The sequence below is a fragment of the Condylura cristata genome, unplaced genomic scaffold, assembly GCF_000260355.1.
Source record: "Condylura cristata isolate star-nosed mole 26May11 unplaced genomic scaffold, ConCri1.0 scaffold00012, whole genome shotgun sequence".
Taxonomy (NCBI): Eukaryota; Metazoa; Chordata; class Mammalia; order Eulipotyphla; family Talpidae; genus Condylura; species Condylura cristata.
The window spans coordinates 9,778,586-9,803,101 of NW_004567113.1; the positions used below are offsets into that span (position 1 = coordinate 9,778,586).

General features: G+C 38.9%; 1 protein-coding gene across 3 annotated transcripts in view; it reads right to left on the reverse strand.

Moving 5' to 3' along the window:
• The window catches only part of AFF1 (AF4/FMR2 family, member 1), a 183,608-nt gene that overhangs the window by 30,925 nt on the left and 128,167 nt on the right, over nt 1-24,516 (reverse strand). For all 3 annotated transcript variants that reach the window (XM_012724178.1, XM_012724177.1, XM_012724179.1), the window contains 4 exons: nt 17,965-18,009; nt 12,972-13,058; nt 11,994-12,030; nt 9,248-9,296 (listed from right to left, as the gene is read on the reverse strand). In XM_012724178.1, the coding sequence (XP_012579632.1) occupies nt 9,248-9,296; nt 11,994-12,030; nt 12,972-13,058; nt 17,965-18,009 (218 nt within the window). The remainder of the gene's footprint in view (nt 1-9,247; nt 9,297-11,993; nt 12,031-12,971; nt 13,059-17,964; nt 18,010-24,516) is intronic.

Here is a 24,516-nt window from a genome sequence, read left to right on the forward strand (position 1 = left end):
AAAAAAAAAAATCTGTTAGCTACTTATAATGTAGATCTTGCTAAGTATTTATCTAATAGAAACTAAATTCCTATTTTTAACAAGGCTACTAAACGGTCTTTAGATTATAGGAGATGGCAGTTAGCAGTCATAATGGTGTATAAGAAAAACTCACTCAACAGGTTTACTGCTAAATAGTGGCTTTGCTGGGATACACACAAGCAAAAAATAAAAAGATATATCTTTGGAATAAATGTAAGGTACAATGAAACTAGAAAAAAAGTCTAGCTAAGTATACAATATGAACCAACAACAATAAAACTACAATAAATGGACCTATTTGATTCTTAGGTATTGGGTTTGTTTTGTATAAAACTGATTTGCTTTAATTTCCAGAAATATCAATGATCACGTAATCCAACTACACTTCCTGTCACAAGCAGAGGGATTAAGTGGCTTGTAACTTTGCGTACCTACAGAATGCATGGGATCCAAGATTATATTCTCCTAAAGTATATTTCTAAGGAATAAAAGGGACCATAAAATGTTGTGAAAAATTCTGAAATTATCCCCTTCTAAGTATTCAATAAACAATAACAAAATAAGCCTGCAGACACAAAACTTATTCAGGACTTAAAGAACTAAGAGTGACCACTGAAAGTAAATTGCTAAACACATCTACACAGAAACATTAACTCCAAAAGCAATGATAAGCTAACATAGTCAAGCAACATCTATCCTAATATGGCATGTAAAAACCCCTCTTTTTACACATGATATTTCATTTAATCAAAATTTATAGGAATAGCCTGACACAAGAATCAGCAGTATACTGTCTATACCTGCTGCCAAGCCAGCTAACAATGACCAGAGAATCTCTCAGAAATCATGGTTTATTATCTCACCAGAGATGGGTAGCTCAATAAAAACCAGCATGGATATTAGTAAGGAAAAGAGAAAGTTTTTTTTTTATAGTAGACATGTATTATAACTCTAGCAAGAAAAAAAATTTACTCAAAGACCTAACTTGTTCATATAGAAAATTAATCATGAATGCTGTTTGATTTTTTTTAAAGGAATCTATATAGCTAAAAATTACCCTGAGGATGAAGATAGGTAAAGGTTTTATTTTTCAGAGATAAGAAAAGCTTTTTAAAGAAATTAGCTACTAAAACCCCACACTCGTCCCATATACAATTGTATTTGAGGCCAAGCACATTTTTAAAATATACTACACATAATATTTCACATAATATGTATGAGGAACCAGTCCTTGAATGTGAAGAGTGACAAAATTAACTATAGTGTACATGGGTAAGCCCCTCTGCAGCCACTAAAGGAGATTCACTCTCTGAAATCCCATCTCATTTGTCCCAATAAGACCTAGGTCAAGACATGAGGGCCAAATGAAATGCCCCTTCCTATTTGACTGGAATCTTTTTCACTTTCATATACCTGGAACATGGCAAGAACCAAAAAAGCTGGCTAAATAGCACCCACCCTCTCTCCCAAGTAATAGTACCACCCAACTATGCCCACTTAAAACCAGAACAGCACAGGCATGATCTTCACTCAACCACATCAGAGGCTGGCTTTGACCATACCTCCCGCTTTAAAGAAAATGACTCAGAAGGGCACCGAGGTCATGAAGCTGGTATCTACTGGAGGCAGGATGCAAAAGACATTTCATCTGATAGGAACCCCTTACTCTGGCAAAGGCGGACACAGTGAGTAGAGGAAAACCTATAAATAAAAATTCAAGCTCTACTGAAAGGCTGAATTAAAATAAAACAAGTGATTAAAAAACAGTAACGGGGGAGGGGAAGTACACGGGACTATGGTGATAGCACACGGGTGACTCGGTGATGGGAAACCCATGGGGATTACAATTGAGATGAAAAAAAAAATGTACAAAATGATGTAAAAATAAACTATTATATTATTAAAAAAAACCAGTAACTATGCTGCTGGAACAAAATGAATGTACTCTTTTTTAGGAATATAAATGGATCTTAGGAAAATAAATAAACTTTAAACCTTATACATATTTTTGAAACACGTCAAATTTTATTTTCAAACTCCAAGGCCAAGCAGTTATTTCAAAGTATAAGTCACCATATGGCCTACCTTAGTCCTATTTAAAAGCAGCCAAATGTTCAGGTTAACTTTTAGAACTACCATGTAGGTTTAACCACATTTTACATTATTAGTAAAGTAAACATTTTACTTAAAGGTTGCAAACAACCCTCAAACCCCTTGTAGGAAGTCATTCTTCATAGAGCTGTTCTGTGAAGCTCATTGGACACCAGCCTGTGCCCGCAGGCATGCCCTAGGGACTCCAGGCTGACTGTTTCTGTGTAAAGACACACAACAGAAACTGTCTTTCCTGTTCTGCTCCTAAGCACAGGGCTGACCTAAAGCTTCCACTACCACTGGTTCCCTAACATTTCAATTCCAAAACCACACTTTATTTTAATAAACTAATTTCTAGAATTAACATTTCCTATGACCAGGCCATACATTTCATTTGGGGAAGAAAAAAAAAGTAGAGACACACTCCTAAGAGTTGTTTGCAATTTATAAATCACAACCCTGGTGTCAGGTGTCCTTAGAATGGTGAGTAATGTAATACTTCGCAGAAAATGCTACTGAACATGTGAGGGTGTGTAAACGCGCACAATCACAAACTTAAAAATTGAGTGAGGGACAGAATAGGTGACGGAGTAAAAAGAAAGGGGAAGAGGCCAAGATTCAACCCAATCGGGCTTTGAGTCTTTTATGACACATGGTAGAAATACAGACAACAAGTGCTTTGCAGTTGATGATAAATTAGAAATTTGGAAGAGGATTCCACACACAATAAATGAAAACATGAAAAAAAGTAAAAGCAAGTATTAAACAGTTGTGACAACACAGAAAGGGAACTCTCCAAATGGTGGCAGTAGTTGGTGGAATTCAAAATCATGGGGGACTACAAACACAGGGAAACTGACTGAGTACACGATTTACTGTAACAAACAAGTTCATGGGTAATAAAGTGAAAATTGTTGCAGAGTTGTAAAAAATTAAAATTCATGAATAAACTGAGGTCAATTGACTTGAGGTCAATTAAGTAAGTAAATGAGAAAAATCACAAGACTATATAAAAGAAGGTAATTCTGAAGTAATGACAAAAAAATTAAACCAGTAAGTGTGATAAGATACTAGACAAGAGTGACACACTGGAATATAGAAACACAAACTAGGAAAATGATGATAAAGTTCATGTCTCTTAAATATTGCTTTAGGTAATGAAGCTTATATGTCTGTTTTGCCCTCCTGCATTTAGTATTAGTATTTATAATATTCCAACCCTGCTCTCTAGACCCTAGGGATACAACTTCAAGTGGAAGAAGTCCCTGTTCTTGTGACATGTAAACCTATTGAGTGGGAAAGAGAAAGTAGGTGTGGGTTGTTGACAAACAAAGGTGAGACTTCAGGCCTGCAGAGGTGGCGTCTGAGGGAGAACTGGAAAGCAGAGTGGGCCGTGCAGAAACTCAGGAAGAGAAGCTGAAGCAAAGAAACTGGCAAGGAGGCCAAGGTGGCCAGAAAGGAGGATGACAGGGAAAACGGTGGATGTAGTTGAAAAAGAAGGGAGGCTGGAGGGAGAGGGTGTTGGAGATCTGGGGGGTGGGAAAAGAGAGGGACAGAGAGAGAGAGACAGAGTGAGTCAGAGAGAGATCCCGCGCACATGCCTCTGCACCTCTGGCTTCTACCCCAGTTCTATATGCATAAATAAATAAATCTTTAAGGAAAAAAAAAAGAAGACTTGCCTTACTGGACCTTGTTTCAATTATGCAAATAATTGCTTCAAAGTAGTCACTTCCAAAAAGAATTATTTCCTGATGTTTTCAAATGTTTCAGAGCCTGCAGCACTGCAGCATAATCTATCAAGCCCCTTAAAGGTGGCAAAAGTCCTGCCTTCCTCTCTTCATTCAGGCTCCAGATCCCAAGTCAGCTCCTCTGCAAGACCTTTCTTGACCTCCATCCCAGAAGTATCACCACCATCAAAACAAAACAAAACCAACAATAACAAAGAAACCCAACTACACTCTAAGTTTGTCACTATCACATGACCATGTGATATGTCACTGGCATTTGGTTACAAGATATGAAAGAAAAGATTTTTTTTTATTGGTTACAGTGGGCCCAAGTATTTAAAACAGCACCAAACACACAGTATGTGTTCAATAATATACACTGAATGCATGAATAGAGGTCATTTTGGAACAATCTCCCAGTCACCTGAAGCCAAGCCCAGAAAATATTTCTATAATTGGGGTCAAAAGTATGTTAAAGAGTAGTAATAATAATGTTTTTTCTTTTTGTAGAACATAAACTAAATCTAATTTAGCATTCATTTTTTTATACAGCAGGCACTTGACAAAATTTTTATTCTTTTCTTTCTTTTTTTTTTTTTGACCTCTAGCCTCATGCCTTAAGTATGGTAATATATAAAAGAGTATTCTCAAAGTAGCACAAATCACGCTTGTATCATCAGAAAGCAAAGCCCCAAAGTGAGTACTTGAAAGAGGACAGTTCTGCATTTGGCAATACTTTTGTGCTTAAAGTATACTTCATTTTGTGGCTTTGTCAGAATATTCCTTCACTATTATGAAAATTGCTGGCATGCATTAGTATACAATGTTGAGTTGAAACTGCCTGCCAAGTAATCTAGAAGATTGTCTACTAAAGCTCTAAATCGAATAGTTAAGTTGACTGTACTAAGAGACAAATCTTCCATGAACTAGACAGAGCGTAGTACAGATGAGGAAAAGAGGTGACTCCATCTTTCGGAGTTTCATTATTTTCTAAATACTGGTTTAATGTGTCCTATAATTCTGTAATTTTGAAATAAGCAGAAGTTACTAACATTGCATAGAATAATTCCTTATGTAGCTTTCACTTCAATCTTACAAATTCTGAACTTCTCTATAGCATATTTAACATTAATTCACCTTATTAAAAAAAAAAACTCTATTACTGATTCTTTTATCTCACACCTCCAATGTTTCTCCTGAGAACAAGACGGCTCCCAATATATCTAGACCACTAAAATAATTATGACTAGCAATGACTCCATACTCTCAATCACTTTATCAGGTAAGTTGGGAGTAAAAATAAAAGTTTAACATTTTCAGTAAAGCCGGGTATTTACTACTGAGAATTATTACTAATAAGATCTCCATTTACATTCTATGACATTGAGGTATAAATGTAGATCTACCAATGCATATCTGACCAAGACAAATGTTTGTTCTTTGTTTTCATGAGAGCTGACGAACTGTGAATAAGGGATAAAGGTCTGAGCTCACTGACAAAATATGTCTAAGTGATTTCTACCACTCCTTTCCATAGTATTTATCAACAAAGGGACTTTAAATTAGAGCTGCCACTGGAACAATGGGCTCATGTTAAAACATGTTCACATAATTTAACCTACAAAATCTGACTTTCTCTATAGCATATTTAACAGTAATTCACCTTTAAAAAAAAAACAACCCACTATTACTGATTCTTTTATACCTCCAACTTCTCTCCCCAAAACAAGACAGATCCCAGTATAAGTGGCACGACAAAAATAAATATCTTTAAAAATATTTAATGACAAGTAAAAAGACAAAAACAAATGTCTTCAAAGGGAAAGGAATTTCCTTAGGCTTAATATAATTTTAATTAACAAGTATGATTTTAATAGTACAAATAAACTGCTTCTTCAGACTTAGTTGTAGGATATTTCAGCTTACATATGTCCTCATGTGATGTGTCTATATTACAGTAATTTGAAAGAATGGACTTGGCATAGCTATTTGCCAACTTATTTATAAGTCAATAATGTTTAAAAGTACAAGTTGGTAACTCAGGATCATTTCAAAGGCCAGATTTTTCCTAGGCTTTATTAATTTTGTCCCATCAAACTCCAGGGTGATCTCAAGCCTAGTCTTCACATCCAGCTATTTCTGTCATTTCAAAAGAAACTTTCATAATAAAAAAAATTAAAATTGCTATAATGGTTAATTCCTGTCACTTTCTTCAGTTTTCTAAATAAATATGGACAATGTCAGAGGCAAATCAAGAAAAGAAAAATAAAGGAAGGCACCTTTTATTCATGACTAGGCCATTTCCCACCAGGAAGGAAAGGGAGTAGGAATTTAGACTCATTGATACGTTATCCACTGTCTTATAATTTCTAAATTATTACTATGTATTACTGTAATGTTCCCTTTGAGAAGCTGACAAAAGCACTGATATCACTAACCTGCACTGGGCTGCTCAGAAATGGAACTGTTCACAGCTAAATAAAAGACCTAAAAATTGTATACAAAAAGGAAATACTTTGCCCTGAGATCTCAGCAAATATAGCCTTGGAAAGGAAAGAGATTCGAAGCCAAAATGCCTTAAACCAACAGTTTCCTACCCAAAACTTAGGATAAAATAGCATGTCATCTTCACTAAGCACTGACCTGTGGAACTTTCAGAAGAAATTTATCATTTGAGAAATAACTAGACCTTCAACTACAGAGATTAAAAGTAATGACTGAGCATATATTCCTTTCACACCTTCTAACACATGGTTACCCTTTGCCCCAAGTATGGACAGATGTAAAAGTTAATGCAGTCTCATTAAAAGCTGATTCTCTAATGGTGGGCCCCTATTTTCCTTTGCTTATGTACTATTCCATTTTTCTAAAGATGTGTGAGTACTAATAAATCTATTAAGAAAAGCATTACGACCTTGATTAATTTTTAAAATCAAAGAACAAATGACCTCATAATTAACATTCTTTCCTGACATTCAAAGTACATTAGACTACTTCCTTAGCACTCAAGTGCCACTCAATTACTTTAACTGCATGCCAGAGAACCCTGATGCTGACACCAGATCATATTAACCTGTGAGCACAGAGGTTTGCCATGCTAAATCTGAAACAATGGCTGCACTATACAAATTAACCACGATACTGCTTTTATCCAATCGCCCCTCAAAGTGAGCTTATAAAAACTGATTGCTTCTTCCCAGAGGGACATTTTATTTCAGCACTTTTCAACACTACTGCCCCACTCAACCCCACTATAACTCTAGTTAAACACAAAATCTTTAGTACTACTCTCTCCTGTCAGTCTTCCCTTTCCTCTTTACCTCCACCACACTATACTTTCATCACTTCCCACATGCGTTGTGATCACATACCCTTCTCTCACGCAATTTTATATATGGCCTGAATGAAAGCCGATGGTAACTGGACTGGGAAGGTGTGGCTTTGGCCCAATCCATCCAAAGCGCTTCTCAGGACTAGACCAGACCTAACTTTCCTTCCTCAACCCAGAGTCCCAGGGACACAGCTGCTTTCTTCTTTAGATGGCACTGGCCTCCACGCGCTCCTCGGAACACTCTTGTCCAGCTTGTGTAGCAAAGTGGAACACAAGTAGCATCCCCCCTTCTCACCTTGCCCCCAAAGGCAAAGACCAGGGCCTTTGTGTTCCAAAGGAGTTTATTACCCACCATCACGAAGAAGTTCAAGGTGGTAAAACATGGAGAGGTTACAGAGCTTCCACAGAATTCTTGGTTGTGTTCTCTACGAGAACATTAAAAGGCTCACCAAACTCCCTCCTTTAAATATTACCTAAGTCAGTGAGCCTAAACTTTCAGAATTCAGGAGTCAGAAAAACCTTTTTTCAAAATTGGAAAGGGAAATGGAAGCAAAATGCAAAATTAAAAGAGGGAAGGGATAACTGACATTGGGTTTTTTGTTTTTATTGTCCTTTGCTAGAAAAAACTCCCCATCTCCTAGTACTACATGTAAAATTATTTTTATTACACATGCAAGGTCCATCTTTCAAACTATAACCAATCTACCTTTTTGAAAAGATCCTATCATATTATTCTTTTTTTCTTGCTGTGTATGGAGAAATAAAAACAAACTGCATCTGGGCCCTCCCTTGTGGCACAGCAGGTTAGAGCACAGCACTAAGAAGCTTAAGCCACTTCCGCATGAGTTCGATTCCCGCCAGCCCCACAAGGCGTGGCAGACCTCTCCTGACCCGCCTGCTGCTCCCCTCAGCAGTATACTTCGTCGAATTGCCTGTTCCGCTCCCCGCTCTGTCTCTGGTGAATCTTCTCACCCTTTGCATCTCTGGCCTGTACCCCAGTTCTATATGAATAAATAAATAAAAATCTTAAAAAAAAAAAACTGCATCAAAGAGTTGGCACTTGGGAAGAGTGATTGCTGGTGATCAAATCCACCCCATATTCAATCAGGACAAAGAGATAAAGTATCTTATTTGATTAAACTATGCAAATTTTTAAAATACTCAACTGAGAGCACTCTGCTCCTAAAACATAGGGACTATTATTATGCCTGGAAAGTAGAAGAAAGCTAGGCTAAAACCTGAAAATAGCAACTCAGTCTTATTAATTGACCAGATACTAAATTATAGAAAGACCTCCTCACTGATTCCCTAAACACATCTAGCTGTATGAAAGGGAAGAAATATTAGTTCAACAGCATCAAGAAATGATGAACTGGGTGAAATGAATGATGAATGAAAAATAGCTATGCAATTGAACTCATTCTTTATTACAGGCTGAAAAGAAGCAGAAAACCTTACATTGTGCAACTTCCCCCCAATTTGTTTCCAAATTCTAAAGTTATTTGGGACTGAAATTTATACTCAAAACATTCTATTTTTCCCACTGTTAAACAGAGTAAGAAAGGCACATAGTGGTTCAAGTACTTGCTTCTGAGAAAGCCCCTTAGTATGCTCTCCTGTGGTAGCTCAACCTTCAGGAGAACTTAATCCAAGTATAAACTGTGGTCCATATTTCTTTCCTTTATAGTATGGTGATATGTTAAGGTGACTACTTGAAAGCAGGAAAAAAGAAGCTAATCAACAAATTTACATCGGGAATCACATTAAATTATAACTTTCTGGCCCTCCCTGGTGGTGCAGCAGGTAAAAGCAGAGCACTAAGAAGCTAAAGCCGCTTCCACATGAGTTCGATCCCCGCCTGCCCCGGAGGAGATCCACATGGATCTCCTGGCCCGCCCGCTGCTCCCCTCAGCAGTGTACTTCCTCGATCTGCCTGTTCTGCTCCCCACTCTGTCTCTGGTGAAGCCTCTCGCTGCCCGTGAGCCTCGGGCCTGTACCCCAGTTCTGTGTGCACAAATAAATAAATCTTTTAAAAAAAAATTATAACTTTCTAATAAAGCAATAGCATTTTACTTACGATGTTCCTTGCTGAGAATTAGGGTGGGTTTTTGAAGATGTATCATGCTCTGTGGGGTAGAGAAAAAGGGATCAGAGCAGTACAGGGACATGCATTCATGAGGGCATCAATTCCTTTTGATACTTAAATACCAAGAAACTGCACACTTGGTGGAAATCACACCATGATATAGAATACCATTCATGTTACTTCTAGTGCTTTTTCAGAATTGATGAAGCTGTAACAGAGTGAAAACAGCTGCAGCACACCCTACTCTTTCCTGTTAGTGGGTGCCTCTCACACTTACACAAAGCACTATGGCAGGGCTGCTTCCATGACTCACACCTGGGTCAACCACAACCACAAACACACACACACATGTGCGCACATACAACTTGCCACAGTGTACTGTTTACAGCTTCTGTCTTTGGTCCCTTGCTCTGGTCTACCTGTTCTTCCATCATTCAGCACCTCCCCCATGCATCTATTCACAGTTGCTTACAGACTATCTAGAAGATACCAAGATGTCCACGGCCTTTGGTCCTATTCTCAATGAGCTTACAACTGACTGAACACATGAAACAGGCACACAAACCTTAGCGCATGAGAGGTAAGCACATAAACCAAGCAAATACACTAACTATCCCAGGAATCTAAAGGATGGTCACTGTGCTGCTCACGACTAAAGGCAAATTAGGAAAGAACAAAAAGAATGTGTCACATAAGAATGTGTGACAAAGGATGGGTACTATTTCAATAGAATGACGGCTGGCAGGAGGGCGAGAAGGCCTTCAGATGGAGGAGGACACAATGTGTAGGATGGCATGGGGTGAAAGGAGGTCACATGGCGCCAACTGGGAGACTAGTCAGGATGCAGAATCTGTGACAGGCAGCATGAAAGATACACAAGCCAGGCTTTAGAGGGCTCTGAATGCCAGCACAGGAAGTCATGTCTACTTGTTAGGCAATGAGGCGACTAAAGGTTTAAACAGGGACATGACACAGGGATTCCTCATTAAGATTAATCCTGTGATGCTGCCTGTTATGTGACCTAGAAGGAGCAAAAACTATTACAAATACAGGCAACAAACCGGCTGGGAAGCTGCTTCATTTACTAGTCTAGGCACGAGTAATAGAGACCTGAGGCAGAACTCCAAGTGCAGTGGAACTATGGACACTTTCCCACAAATGTCCTAGAATCTTTGCAGTTAATCATTTATCCTCATGGTGGCAGCAGTTTACATGTGATTATTTTAAAATTTCTTCCCTTTCTGGATAGATAGCTAGAACCAGCCCTACAAATGAAGAGGGGTCTAAGCTATGCTTCTGACCACTCAGACTCCAATTGGCCATCTTGATTCTAGACACCTCAAGGCTCTGGTTACTTTTAGGTAATGACCAAAATATATTTCTCATACATATGTGTTCTGTTACCAGTGCACCAAAGCCATGGTATTTCCCGTGTTGAGAATGTCAAAGGTGTCCCTTGTTACGTGACTGGGAAGCGCATAAGGATGAGGGCTCAGAGAACTAGCCATGTGATGAGGGGGTTGGAACTTCCTATGTAATGAACCTTCCATTAAAAAAACCAAAAGGGGGGCCCTTCCTGGTGGTGCAGCGGGTTAAAGCACCACACTAAGAAATTAAAGCCATTTCAGCATGAGTTCCACCCCCATCACCAGAGGTGACCACAGACCTTTCCTGACCCGCCCGCTGCTCCCCTCAGCAGTGGACTTCGTCAATCTGCCTGTTCTGCTCCCCACCCTGTCTCTGGTGAATCCTCTCACCTGCGCCTCTGTCCTGTACCCCTGTTCTGTATGAATAAATAAATCTTCAAGGAAAAAAACCAAAAAACAAAAACCCACCAAAAGTGACTACAGAGAGTTTCCAGGTTGGTGGACACATGGCAACTGGGGAGGATGGTATGCATGGAGAGGGCAGGGAGCTCTGTGCCTTTCCCCTATACCCTGCTACCTCCATCCAGTGGTTCTTGAATTATAGCCTTTGTAATACACTCATGATCTATTGCGAAAATGGGTTTCCTGAGCTTTGTGATCTGCTCTAGGGAAATTAATCAAACTTGAGGCAGGGTCCTGGGAACTCTAAATTATCAACGGCCAGTCAGAAACACAGGTAAGAACTTGGGCTTATAGTTGGCATCAGAAATCTGAGGACAATGCCGCGGGAATCTACAATCTGAGGCAGACTGGTCAAACGCACAGGTGACATTCCCTGGGCGTGTAACTGGTGTCAGAAATGGAGGGTGGTCTAGGGAGACAAAGCCCTTTATCTCCAGCTAGACAGTGTCAGAATTGAGCCATATGCCGAGATACTCTGCTGATTCCAAGAATGCTCCTTGGAATGGGAAAGCCTGCACAGTCTATAGAGGAGACAAGACTGCACATGTGTACACAAATTCTGCTGTATACAAGTAAAATCCATACACTGTGTACTATATTCCTTATAATTCCTTAGTTTAGCCTGAAAATGAAGAACCACACAAAAATCTGTTCTCATATATAATTCCTAGGTTACATAATGCTTTGAGAGTCATTTTCAAAATACTTATGGGTCAGGTATTCCCAAATTATATCTAATACTTTATAAAAAACATCTTCATTATTTTTTACAATAATCTAAACTTCTACCTAAGGAACAGCTTTTTCCTGTTCTTTCAATACAAGGACATCTCTGCTGGGGAAGTTTCGTTAAAATTTTAACTTGCTTTGTTCTTCAATGCAATCACCTATTACACATATTTACTTACTTTGGTTTTGAGTTGCAGAAATGATGTGCTGGGACTCCTAAAAAGAAAAAGAAATTTTTTCTATTAAAGTTACATTATTGCTAATTTAATAAACACTGATGAATCCATTTGTACACAAAATAGGTTTTATTGGTTTTTTTTTCTTAGTTTATTTTTTTTCTTTGGTACCGCACAAAGATTTTTTTCGTTAAAGAGGTATATTTAGTTTTACTATAAACTGGTAATGAATTAAAAAACCATTAGAAAATATGCAAAGCATCTGGTATGCATAGGTGTATATAATCTCTTGAAAACAGTATCATGGAAAGGAATAAGCTACCTTAAAATTGTATGTGCATACCTGGTTGGACAGAACATAGATCTTAAGATGGCATTTCTACATTCTGAGTGTTATCCAAAAGTACAAAGATGGCATTTCTACATTCTTACTGTTATCCAAAAAAAACAGAAAATGGTAGCATTTTCAATATATTTTTCACTAATACTGTAATGAAAATATACAGGTCAGCTGCTGATTCGTTGTTATTAAAACTGCACAAATAACTGATTATAGCAAACCTTAAGAAGATGTAAGGGATGCTGAGATGCATAAGAACATGTTAAGTGCGTAGATATTGGAGTTGTGAACTGGAAGTCACACAATTTAGCTAATTTAATTTCCCTGTACCTCCATTATCCTATCTTTAAGTCCTTCCGTGACTTAAAGTCATTATCTTTAAGTCCTTCAAGTGAGAATATTGGGAAGTTTCAAAGACTACAAAATCCTAAACAAATGTAAGATGTTCTTATTAACATAATTTGGAGAATAAAGTATTTGAAACTATTGTGAAGCAGTTTAGAAGCTAAACTAACTGCAACTTTAAGCTAATCTCACAAGACTTCAACAGGTAATACTTTTTTAATCTGACCCTCAGCAATCCTGAGACCAGACTTTTCACTGGTCTAAGTACAGTGGCTGCTACATTTACAAGGAATTACCTTTGTGGGGAAAGGAAATTTGGATGGCTCAGCCGTACTAGGCGTGTGTATTGCTGTCAAAGGAGGAGGCCATGAATGGGTCATTTCCTGGAAAGAGATTTAGAAAGGAAAGAAAACGTCAATTGTAAGTAGAAAATTTTGCTACTTAGCTTTTAAAACTTAATATTATGTGGAATGGTGATAAATGAAGTTATCTTCGGTTATTTATTTTTTTTTAAAAGTATTCTTTCTTAATAAGTTATGTTTAAAAAGTTTAAAGAATTTGGTCCTCCCCGGCGGCACAGTGGGTTAAAGCATAGCACTAGAAGCTAAAGCCACTTCCTCATGAGTTCGATCCCCGCCTGCCCCAGAGGTGACCACATGGCGTGGCAGACCTCAACAGTGTACTTCATCGATCTGCCTGTTCTGCTCCCCGCTCTGTCTCTGGTGAATCCTCTCACCCTCCGCATCTCTGGCCTGTACCCCAGTTCTGTACGAATTAAAAAAAAAAAGTTTAAAGAATTTAAAGAATATAAACAAGAGCACAGCACATAAATGGTTTTAATGCTCTGAATACTGTAAACACATCAACAGTAATAGGTATTATCAGAGCTTATGTAACTGAGAGCTGAGTCTACACTCAATGCTCGCTTGCTTGCTTTCTTGCTCAGCTTCTTTACTGCGTTTCCTGGAATTATTTAAGTTCAAAGGAAGAAGAACTTTCCTGTTTGACTTAAGCAAACAAGTAATTCAGGCCACTTGTTCCACTTGGGAGAGTTTTAATGGATTTGACCCTTCCCTGATATACGCAATTAGTATATAAGAACTATTTTGGAAAAGAGAGTCTTAAAAAATTACCTTCCCTTTCCATGAAATGAAGTTTCTATCCAATCACTATTTTCCTGGAGGCCACAGTTCTAAAACTCAGAATTAATGTACTTATTTTGACATGAATTTTTTTATTCAAAATATATTCATTAATTATTTTCTGCTTTGCTAAAAAAAAAAAACTAGTGGAAAACAGAATTTAAGGTTAAAGGTGTCTAATACAAACATGTACAGTGTGCACCATGCACACACACTATTTTGAAGAGCCAACCCCTTCTTTTCAGATAAGAAAACAGGTCCAAAATGATGAGTCAGCTCCCCCAAGAAGCCAAAGCTGAGTGAAACAGTGTGAGAGCCTTCCCAGTCTAAGAGAAAATTCCCCAGAAATCAGAGCCATCATGCAAACAGGTTTACATATGCATAGGTGATTCATCAGGAAGCTGATAATCCCAGATGATGGTATATTACCCCCCCATGCAACACTTTATGCAATATAACATGTCCTTCATATCAAAGTGATGAGCAACCTCTTCATCACCATGAAATGCAATCTGATCCTTGCAGTAATTGAAGATAAAGTGCTATCAAGTTCTTCCACTCTCAAACCTCCATGCCCGCCTTCTTTGCCTTTCTCAAGTAGTTCTGAGCTGCTATAGCCCCAGGATAGACATAAATGATTTGGCATTGTAACAAGAAAAGTAATCTAATACTAATTTTCTTAAGAAAATTTTCTTTAAGGTGAAATCATGCCCTTATCTGTTACCCTGGCCATCTAATTTCATTCACTACAAAACAGACATTCTGTACTAAAATACAATGGAAGGCGTATAGATCTGGAAGTGGACACACACAGTGGACACCAGACCCTCAACGGCCAGTCAGCCTCAGTTATCTGAATTCTCTGAACTCTGGTCCTCAAAAAGACCACTTAATTTGCAAAATATACTCTGGTTAATTTACAAAGAATGCTTAGATATATAGTACACAGAAAGCATTTTCAAAATTAAAAGCTTGATGATTTTTAACTACAAGTCTCATTTTTAAGGAATTTCAATAATGTACCAAAGAGAGTTTCCTGCTGTCTTTAGTTGACTAAAAGGCATGGGACAATTACATGCTACAATATAAAAACATGTCATAAATAATTCAAAGTGTCACAAATAATGCAAAGTGTTCACTGCATTAGATAATGTTTTAAGACATGTTACTTCAACAACAACAACAAAAAAAAATAGAGAAGGCATTTTGAAAGTGTCACCCTCTTGTTTTCTAAGAATGTCTTTAGAATCCCAATGGTATCTCTCTTAGTCACCAATTATTCCCAGAAAATACCCATTGTTCTCTCACAATGCCTAAGGCTGTCCCAGCTATTAAATTAGGCAGTTAGAAAGTATATAAACTCTTTCAGGCCCTAAGTGGCTTGCCATTAGTTCAGTAAGAATTTATATACTTTACTTCCCTAAACTTCTAGCTTATTGAAAGGACTAATGGTCTTAGAAGAATTGGGGTCATAAGTAAAGCAGGCTGCCCAAAAGCACAAGGCCCTGAATTTGCTCCCTACCTTAACAATGACTTAACACAGAAATGGGGCATATCCTTGCCATTTGTCTCAGTCGTGGCCTGCTAAGTGCCATGGCTGCAAATCTCTCTACCCTCACCTTGTTCTCTTCGCTCTAAACACACTGTCCAGTTTTTTCTGCTCCTCTAAGACAACAACCTACTCCCGCCCTGAGGTGTTTGCAGAATGTCTTGCCTCTGCCAAATACTCCATTCACATGTCTCACAGGACTCAGCACTTATCAATACCTGACACTATTATACATTCAACTTCCCCACTATGATCTTCATGAGAGAGGTTTTATTCATACCTCACTCACCCCCAGCATCTAAAAAGGTATGTGAGGCTTACTGGGTATTTGCTGAATAAACGAATGAACTAATGAGTAGTAAAGCTCCCCTCACTGGACCAGCTGTCACTGAGGTAATGTCTACAAGTTATACACCAGTTCCTCAAACCGTCTAGGCAGGCTATGCCACCCCCAAGTAGACAACCTGAGCGCTCTCCAAATAACACTGAGGGAGGTCACTGGCAGATACCTTGCGCATGTGCAGGTCCAGTTTTCTAGTGATGTCTGGCTGCTATCTTCATTCGCCATCGGCCCAGAGGAGTTATAGGTCACCACTTCCTCCTATTTCATTCCTACCCTTAGTATTTCCCCCCAAAACCAAACAACTTCTTCCATGATAGATTTTACTATCATGGAAAACCGCTGCCTCAATCGCTCACCAAGAAGGACTGTGTCAGGATTCCTGGCAATCTCCACAAACTGCTGGTGCAGATAAGAACAGCAACCACTAGGCTGAAGCAAGTTTCTGGATCAACATAAGAGAGTGAAGCCGAAATGATCTGCTAGCCCACGGCCTTCCTTTTGCTAATGAGGAAACTGAGGCCTGGGGAAAACACCTAATTTAACCAAGGCCACAAAGGGAAAAGAGGAGGGAACAGGCTTTCCGTATGCACTACACAGGAGCCCATGTGTCCCTTCTTAGTCCTGGACATCGTTTTATTTGCTCAACTTTTTGTCATTTCTATATGAAAATATCATTTACTTTCTTTAACCATGTTATAGTAAAAAAACAAATTATTAAAATGATGTTGGCTGGATGAGAATGAAGGATGGGTGAGTTTAAACTAAAATGCTTGTTGATGCTCTTAATATCATCATCCTAATTAAAGGATTTGACAAACTGTATTATTAACACACACCAAACTCCAAGAGAAGAATCTGATGTATGAAGAAGACAACTACGATGTTAGGTTAACTTCTGAAATAATTATAGAAAAAATATCTTGCAATTCCAGAGAAAATGCTACAGGCTTATTTTATAACAAAGTAATTTGTTATTTTATGACTCACCATACCAAAGATTTAAAAAATACCAGAAGGAAAAGGCTGAAACAAAGTTTGATCAAGATAACTTGTTTATTATTAATCTTACTGGTTGCCAGTTCTTTTAAAAAAAAAAAGGATAAATTATATTTACTGAGAGGTATTTCTCAAAAAATCTTCACTACAAAAGCAGAGGTCAACATACTGTAAAACAAAAACAATGTAAGTATTTTGAATTTGCTCAGAACCTACTCTGTCAAAAGTTTCACAAATGAGAAGGTAATGAATGAGAGAGAAAGAGGGAGGAAGGGAGGGAGGGAGAAAGGCAGGAATTGGGTAAGCATGCATTGGGAGGTAGGGGGAATCAGCAGTAGAGATACAAATTTATAGGTAAATGTGTCATATATCTAAAAATCAGAAATGTAATAAAAGATTAAAGTATTAAAACTGACATTAATAAGAGTCATATATAAGAAATGAGAAATAATTGCTTGGATATTACAATTACTGTATTCAGCATTAAATTTAACTCTAGAGATCTTGGAAAATAAGCCCAAAATGGGAAAACTACCAATTCTTATCATTTTTTTCTGATAAAAGAAAGAATGCTGATTGATAAGAATTTTTTTCCCCTGAAACTGAATTCTAGAAGGAATTTATCATCTTTATGCAAGAAAAACTGAACAAATTTATCATCTTCATGCAAGAAAAACTGAACAAATTTCTCTCTCTTTTTCTCTATCTCTCTTAATGGATTCAATGCTATATTATTTGCAGAAGCCGCACAAATGTTCCTGGCATGACCTCAATAAGCAAGAGCAAAAAATAATCCTCCAACGATTTACACTATTTTCCTTTAATCACTTAAAAATTCATGGTTTTGCTATAGGGGAGGCCAAACACCCAACATGCTACTGACAAAACACCCAGAGTTAGAAATCAAGCACTTCTGAACCCCTAGCACCTCCTGCATCTGATCAATAAAGGCAGTTACTCATTGGGAAATGAGTAACGCAGCTGAGTCTTTACAGACAACTAGAAAAACTTGAGAAAGAAGTCTTAAAACCCTGATCCAAATATCTTACAGTCTGTAGGCTTCCTTTTAACTAGTAAAATCTGCTAGGGACTCAATAATGTTCCAGCACTTCCTTTGTTTTCTGGTCTGCTTTATTTTGCTTTGGGGGTAGGGGGTCACTCTTTAAAGAGGTTTGGGAAAGGCTCATTAAAGTAAGGTAATGATACTTGTCTGCCTACTTGAATATTCTTGAAGTGAGAAACAGCAACAATGAGCTCACCTTCAGAATCTCTTCAACACAATGGACTTCATTGGAGTAGGTCTGCTGAATGTGAAAAGCAAGAATGAAAAGGTTAGCATGCAAACAAAAACAACCATTGATGGTCTTAGGTGCTGGCATTAATACGCAACACTCATTAATAAAATCACTCAGGATCCCACCTTTTATCATTTCTGGAGAAAATAAGACCAGAGAGATTAAACCTGTCTTTAATATGGGTGTGTGGTTGTACAAGGGGGTGGGATGCCAGGAAGTAGGGAAGGTGCTACTGGAGACAAAAGCAAACTAATCCTTAGGTCAAGGCAACAGCTTCCAACAGAAAAACTGTCTATTAAAGACTATTAGTACATCAGTATATCTAGGGGAATAACAGATAAAAATGGAGAGAGCCAAAACAAGTATCACCATGTGCTTTTTCGTAGCCAATATCTGTCCAAGTGAGTCACACTAAGTGCATACCAAGACGGTGATCATCAAGTACCCTGGTGAGCCAAGTCCACTGTATGGAGACCACCACGCGATCAGGGGCTAAGTTTTTGGTAACAGTCTAATCGGCCAAATATTTTAATGTTAAATGACTCTAGTGGGGTTCCTAAGAGTGGGCTACTAGCTGGCCACTCATGGGCAACTGTGAGCTATTTGCTATCTGCAAATCACAGTGAGCATTCCTTGACTACCTGCGGAGGCCAGTCCATATCACGAGGCAGGTAGGCCGGTGAACACCAAGGCCAATGTTGACCTGATTACGTGACTATCTTCATGGTGGTCTCGGGATAACTCTGCCTGTGATAACATCAAACTTTGCTGATGCAAATGGCTCTTGACGAATAGTCACGATGTCCACTGTCTCTCATAAAACCTTGTCCCCAATTCCTATCCCACCCTCTGGACTTTATTCCTCATACCACTGTCGCATGATCAGCTTTTACTAGCCGGTTTGCAGTCAATAAATGGCATAAGAACTTTGCTCAAGTAGCAGAGTCTTGCCTTGCAAACCTGCTCCACGACTGCTATGTCCCCCATCGTATTTCCACCAGCGTGGTAAAACAACTCCTATTGCAACACTCAGCCCTACAGTTCAGTCTACATTTTCATATAAACATGCACACATATGCACATATTCTCATGGACCTATTACCCCAACTAAGGGGAGAGATTACCCAATGTCTTAAAGGAAAGCTTCACTCTTCATACCACTTCCTTATCCCTAGCTTATCAAATGAAGGCAAACATTGCTAGTATCAGCACCTAGATAGTATCTAAGGAAATGTCATTTAGGGACATTTGGTATACACATTTACATTTTTACGCGCACACACAAAAAAAGCAGGGATAAAGTCATATTAAAAAACAAATCATGGGCCCTCCCTGGTGGTGCAGCAGGCTAAAGCACAGCACTAAGAAGCTAAAGCCACTGCAGCATGAGTTCAATCCCCAACCTGAAGGTGACCCACATGGTGTGGCAGACCTCTCCTGACCCGCCTGCTGCTTCCCTCAGCAGTATATTTTGTCAGCCTGTTCTGTTCCCCACTCTGTCTCTGCTCCCCACTCTGTCTCTGGTCTCATTCATCCCCACCCTTGCACCTCTCGCACTTCTGTCTGCACAAATAAAATCTTAAAAACAAACAAAACAAAAAAACAAATCACTTTCCTTAACTGGAGACATGAAGCAAATCCCACAACTTCATCATTTTCAAAGAAATGACAATTCCTGTTCTGTGTGAGTTCAAGAGCCCAGTGCCTGCGCAAGTCCTATACAAATACACCCTGCCTGCTACTGCTGCTTGTAAAAAGCACAGATCTTCCCAGTCAGTTTAGTGCAATACCTGCCTAGCAGCTAGACAGTAGGTGTAAAAACGGTTATTTTCCTGGCTCTTATTTGTAATTTAAGAGTGTAATTTGATATATCACTGGTTGCTAATTCCTGATCTAGGCTTGATTAATGTAACATTTCCCTTATTCCAGTTTAGTATACAGAAAAAGGAAAAGGAAAGAGCGTACAAAATTCACACTGCCCTGGGACTGAATCCAATAGATACGTCAAAATTTAAATTCAATTGGACCTTCCTGGATCTGTTTCTTGAACATGTAAACTTAATTTATGTAGCCATTCCTGATTTGTTGACCTGTGGCATGCTCAAATTTCAGTCCTCACAGCACTCAAGGGCTTGGTAGGGCAGTGAGGGGCTGCTGGACTTTGGAGACTTCCTGTGCATCTTCTGGCCTATTAGAAGTTGCGAGGACAGAATGGTGGCCGCAGTCCCTAGGGTCATCCAGGGCCAACTAGTAAAAGGTGAAGATCTCTCTCCTTTCCGACCTTAAGCAGCATAAACACCTTCAGTTTGAACACCTCCTATTCCAGACATTATCAGTCATTATTACAGCCCCTAGAACCATGGATATTTTGCCTTCCCATTAAGGAACAGAGGCAGCTAGTTGTTTCAACTCATGAACATCTTTTCCGCACAACTTCAACTTCACTGAAGGGGAAGTCATCAGGCTGGCCAAAGACCTACTGAGCTTGACCAGCAGAGCTTTAGGTAGATGTCCTGGATTCTTGGGCGCTCTACTCTGAGCTTTTCAATCTTTTTCATGGTGCATGTCTCTGATGATGGCACTTCGTCACATGTCAACTTCCTGAAAAATTTTTTTTTTTTTTTTTTTTTAAATTTTGCCACTTGTTGCTTTTGAGCTAGGTCCAAAAGTTAGGAGGAATCATCAAGGGCAACTCTATGCCAAACCTACTGGACTTGTCTCTAGACATTATGCATGTCAACTACTAGACCTACCTACTGGCTTTGTTTCCCAAAACCACTAAAGAATGCCTAAAAATCAGGCCAAACTTTACTAAGCAAACATTTTACCACAAATGTCAGATACAGAGATGAACGCTGTTTGCCCTGGGGGTAAAAGTGTTATATTCCATGGGTATCGATCTTTCACATGCCTTGGTAGAAGAACTAACAATTAGGAGTTGAAGATGAATCAGTTTAGCAGAACATAGTGACTGGTCAAATAGCTCCCTCATCCTGTTTATTAGAATGAGACTGGGAATCCAAACAAAACAGCTGGCAATCAATGAAACATTGAAGTACATTTCAATGGGCAAAAAAGATTTGCCCAATGTGTCCCACAGAATGAGATCCGAAAGTTACAAATTTAGACCAATAAAAGACTTTCTGATCTTCATAATTACTCAAGCAGTCAACATTTAGCCAAATGTTTTATATCACCAAAAAATATTTTTCTAATGTTTTTATTACATTAGACTAGGACTGAAGAAATTTTTCTAGAGTTTATTATAGATTTGCAGTATTTATCTTACTCCGATGCAAATAAACAGTCAACATTTAACTCATTTTAAGTTAAGTTCTCAGAGTCAAGCACTCATTGGCCGACTTACTGTGAACTTTCCAATCAGTCCCAATGTGGGAATGGAAGTGTTTCAAAGCAGAGTAGAGATTCCATTCCAAATACAGGAGCATATGTCATATTCAAAGATCTCCAACAAGCACTGTTTGAAGTAAATGGAAATGCTCAAATGCCTAACAATGGAAGCTTAACTAAATAGCTCTAAGTGTATCTATATAGCAGTTTGTTATGTATATATAATAGTAAAATACAGGGGTTTGAATGGATTTGTGCAAGACATGTACTTTCAACTTTATTTAGGAATAATTTGATACTTACAGAAAAAAATTTATGAAAAGAAAGTAACAGAAATCCCCAGAACACCAGTATTTCACCATATATTCCTTATACTTCTCCCTCCTACTCCACCCATACACATATAAACTGAAAATTTGAGAGTGAGAGCATTAGTGTTAATATCCCTTTACCCCAAATTCTGTGTGTACCCAGATACATTTTAAAACTATGAAAGTGAGGACCTCCTGGGTGATGCAGCGGGTTAAAGCACTGCACTAAGAGGCTAAAGCCACTTCCACTTGAGTTCGATTCCCGCCTGCCCCGGAGGTGACCACATGGTGCGGCAGACCTCTCCTGACCCACCCGCTGCTCCCCTCAGCAGTGTACTTCATCGATCTGCCTGTTCTGCTCCCCACTCTGTCTCTGGTGAATCCTCTCACCCTCCGCATCTCTGGCCTGTACCCCAGTTCTGTATGAATAAATAAAAAATAAATCTTTAAAAAAAAAAAAAACTATGAAAGTGAGGGACGGTTACAAGATAGTCTGTTTAGTGTGAGTCCATTTAACCAAGATTCCAATCTACACTCTTCCCCCAACCCATATTTTATTCTTAAACTGAGGCCCAGATATTTCCTATTGGTTTTCACAGAAAAATATGGAAGGTCAGAGTATATCATTTCATAACATACAACTTGGCACCTCTAAGTCTGCCACTAGGAAGACACTGTCCAGAGAGGGGAGAGGTAGTAGTTGAACAAATCATGGTGACAAAACTCACTTTAAAACCCACTTTCCCAAAAGGGTCCCCAGCTGAGTACTGCCACCCCTAAGAGAAGCCAGGATCTCCTTTAACTCAAGCAAGCTCTACAAAGCACAGTTGACTTAAGGCTAAAAAGCTCTTTAGGAATAATTTCTAACAAAGAACAGAGAGGATTAAAAAAAAAAAAAAGCAACAAGATCCTTAATAGTGGCATGAATTAAGGAAGCTAGAGCTTCCTCTTTCTGGCTTTCCCTCAGTGCAAACACTGACTTCAGCACTAGCAACCACAAACCCCACTCACTCACTGTTTGCTGTCTCTCAACACCTGGGTTCTAGAGAGGAGTGTCTTTCCTCACTCCCTGTGCTCCCTTCACTAGTGGGTGTCCTGCTGTACACACAGATCTCCCATTGGAGACCTGACCTTTCCATTGCCATATGGCCCTAACTCAAAAATCATAATTCTACTCCATTCATAAAATGATAGTAGCTATTTAGTATAAAGACAAATTGTACTAGAAAATGCATAAGCTACACTCTATTATTCCCTTCACCTGATACTGTTAATTACAAATTCATCAATCGTCTGTCAGGGGTGGGAGGACAATTGCACTAAATGTAGCTCTATCCATCTCACAGAAACCTAAAATGAAACTGTGGTCACTGAAGGCTACAGAAATTAAGTTACATGTCCAAGGTAGCACAATGCTTTGAAATGACTGAGCATGTTTTTATAGTTCCTTCCCAAAACCTCAGTAGCATTAAAATAGCATTTTAAGGAAAGGACGTGACCCCAGTTTTCCTACGCATGACCAAATACATTTCTACAAGAGAAATGTTTCCTTTACTTTGTATAGAATTCTTCTGGTATTCAATGTTACTTACTGCCTTCACTACCTGGAGTGCTTCAGACCTTTAAAAGGCAGCAATGCTGGCTAAGTCTGATTGCTCACTCCTCTTGGAATGACATTGTGTAATCATAAGGAAATGCACTGATACCAAAATAAAATGTTAGTAAATGTCTTCTAAGCATGACACAGTTTGTTTTAAAAAGCTAAAAAGAGCCGGATGGAAGAAATATACATCACTGCTGAGACCGGGTGGCTCTGGAAATATTGTGTTTTAAGCCTCTCAAGTTTCAACACAGCAGCACTTTTATAACAATGCTGTTCTCCAAAAGGCTTAGTTATCACTAACCAGGAAATACCCAGAGTACAAAGGCAGCACACTGAAGAAGGAAGCCAAAGGAACTTGGATGCTAGTCCTGGCTCTGCTGAGAATTGGTTCTGCAGCCTTGGAGAAGATTCAATTTTTGTGGTGGGACTATTTCCTCAAGGTGATAAAGGGATAATATTACCAACTCTAGCCACTTCATGGGATTGGTATGAAGGTTAAATGTGAAACTTTAAAAATTATCAAAAGGCACATGAAATAATACATGGTACCAATTATACCAAGGAATTCATTAATAGTACGACTGCTTTTAAAGTTATCTCAGGCCCTGCCTGGTGGTACAAGGGGTTAAAGCATAGCATTATGAAGCTGTCTGTAGCCACTGAAGCATGAGTTCAATCGCCAGCCAGGAGGGGTGACCCACATGGAGTAGCAGACCTCTCCTGACCTGCCTGCTGTTACCCTCAGCAGCTTATTTCAGCAGATTTGCCTGTTTTGATCGCCATTCTGATGAATCCTCTCACCTCGCCACCCTGCGCCTCTGGCCTACACCCCAGTTCTTGCATAAATAAATAAATCTTTTTTAAAATAGGGAAAATGAACAAAAAAAAACCCAATATTACTAACTTCTAGAAAGGAGAATAAAGTAGCCTGGGGGGTGGGGAGGGAAGGTTGTGGTTAGAGGTGGGGCAGTCTCACTGACTTTTACCGTTTAAATTCTGAAAATCATGAAATGTGTTACCTACTCATCTATAAAAAAGCAAAACTTAGATTCTGATTTTAAAAGTAAGGGTAGAAGCTTCTCCTTAAAATAAAGCTAAAAAGGGCCCTCCCTGGTGGCGCAGCAGGTTAATGCATAGCACTGGGAAGCTAAAGCCACTTCAGCATGAGTTCGATTCCCACCTGCCCCGGAGGAGACCACATGGTTGTAGCAAACCTCTCCTGACCCGCCCGCTGCTCCCCTCAGCAGTGTA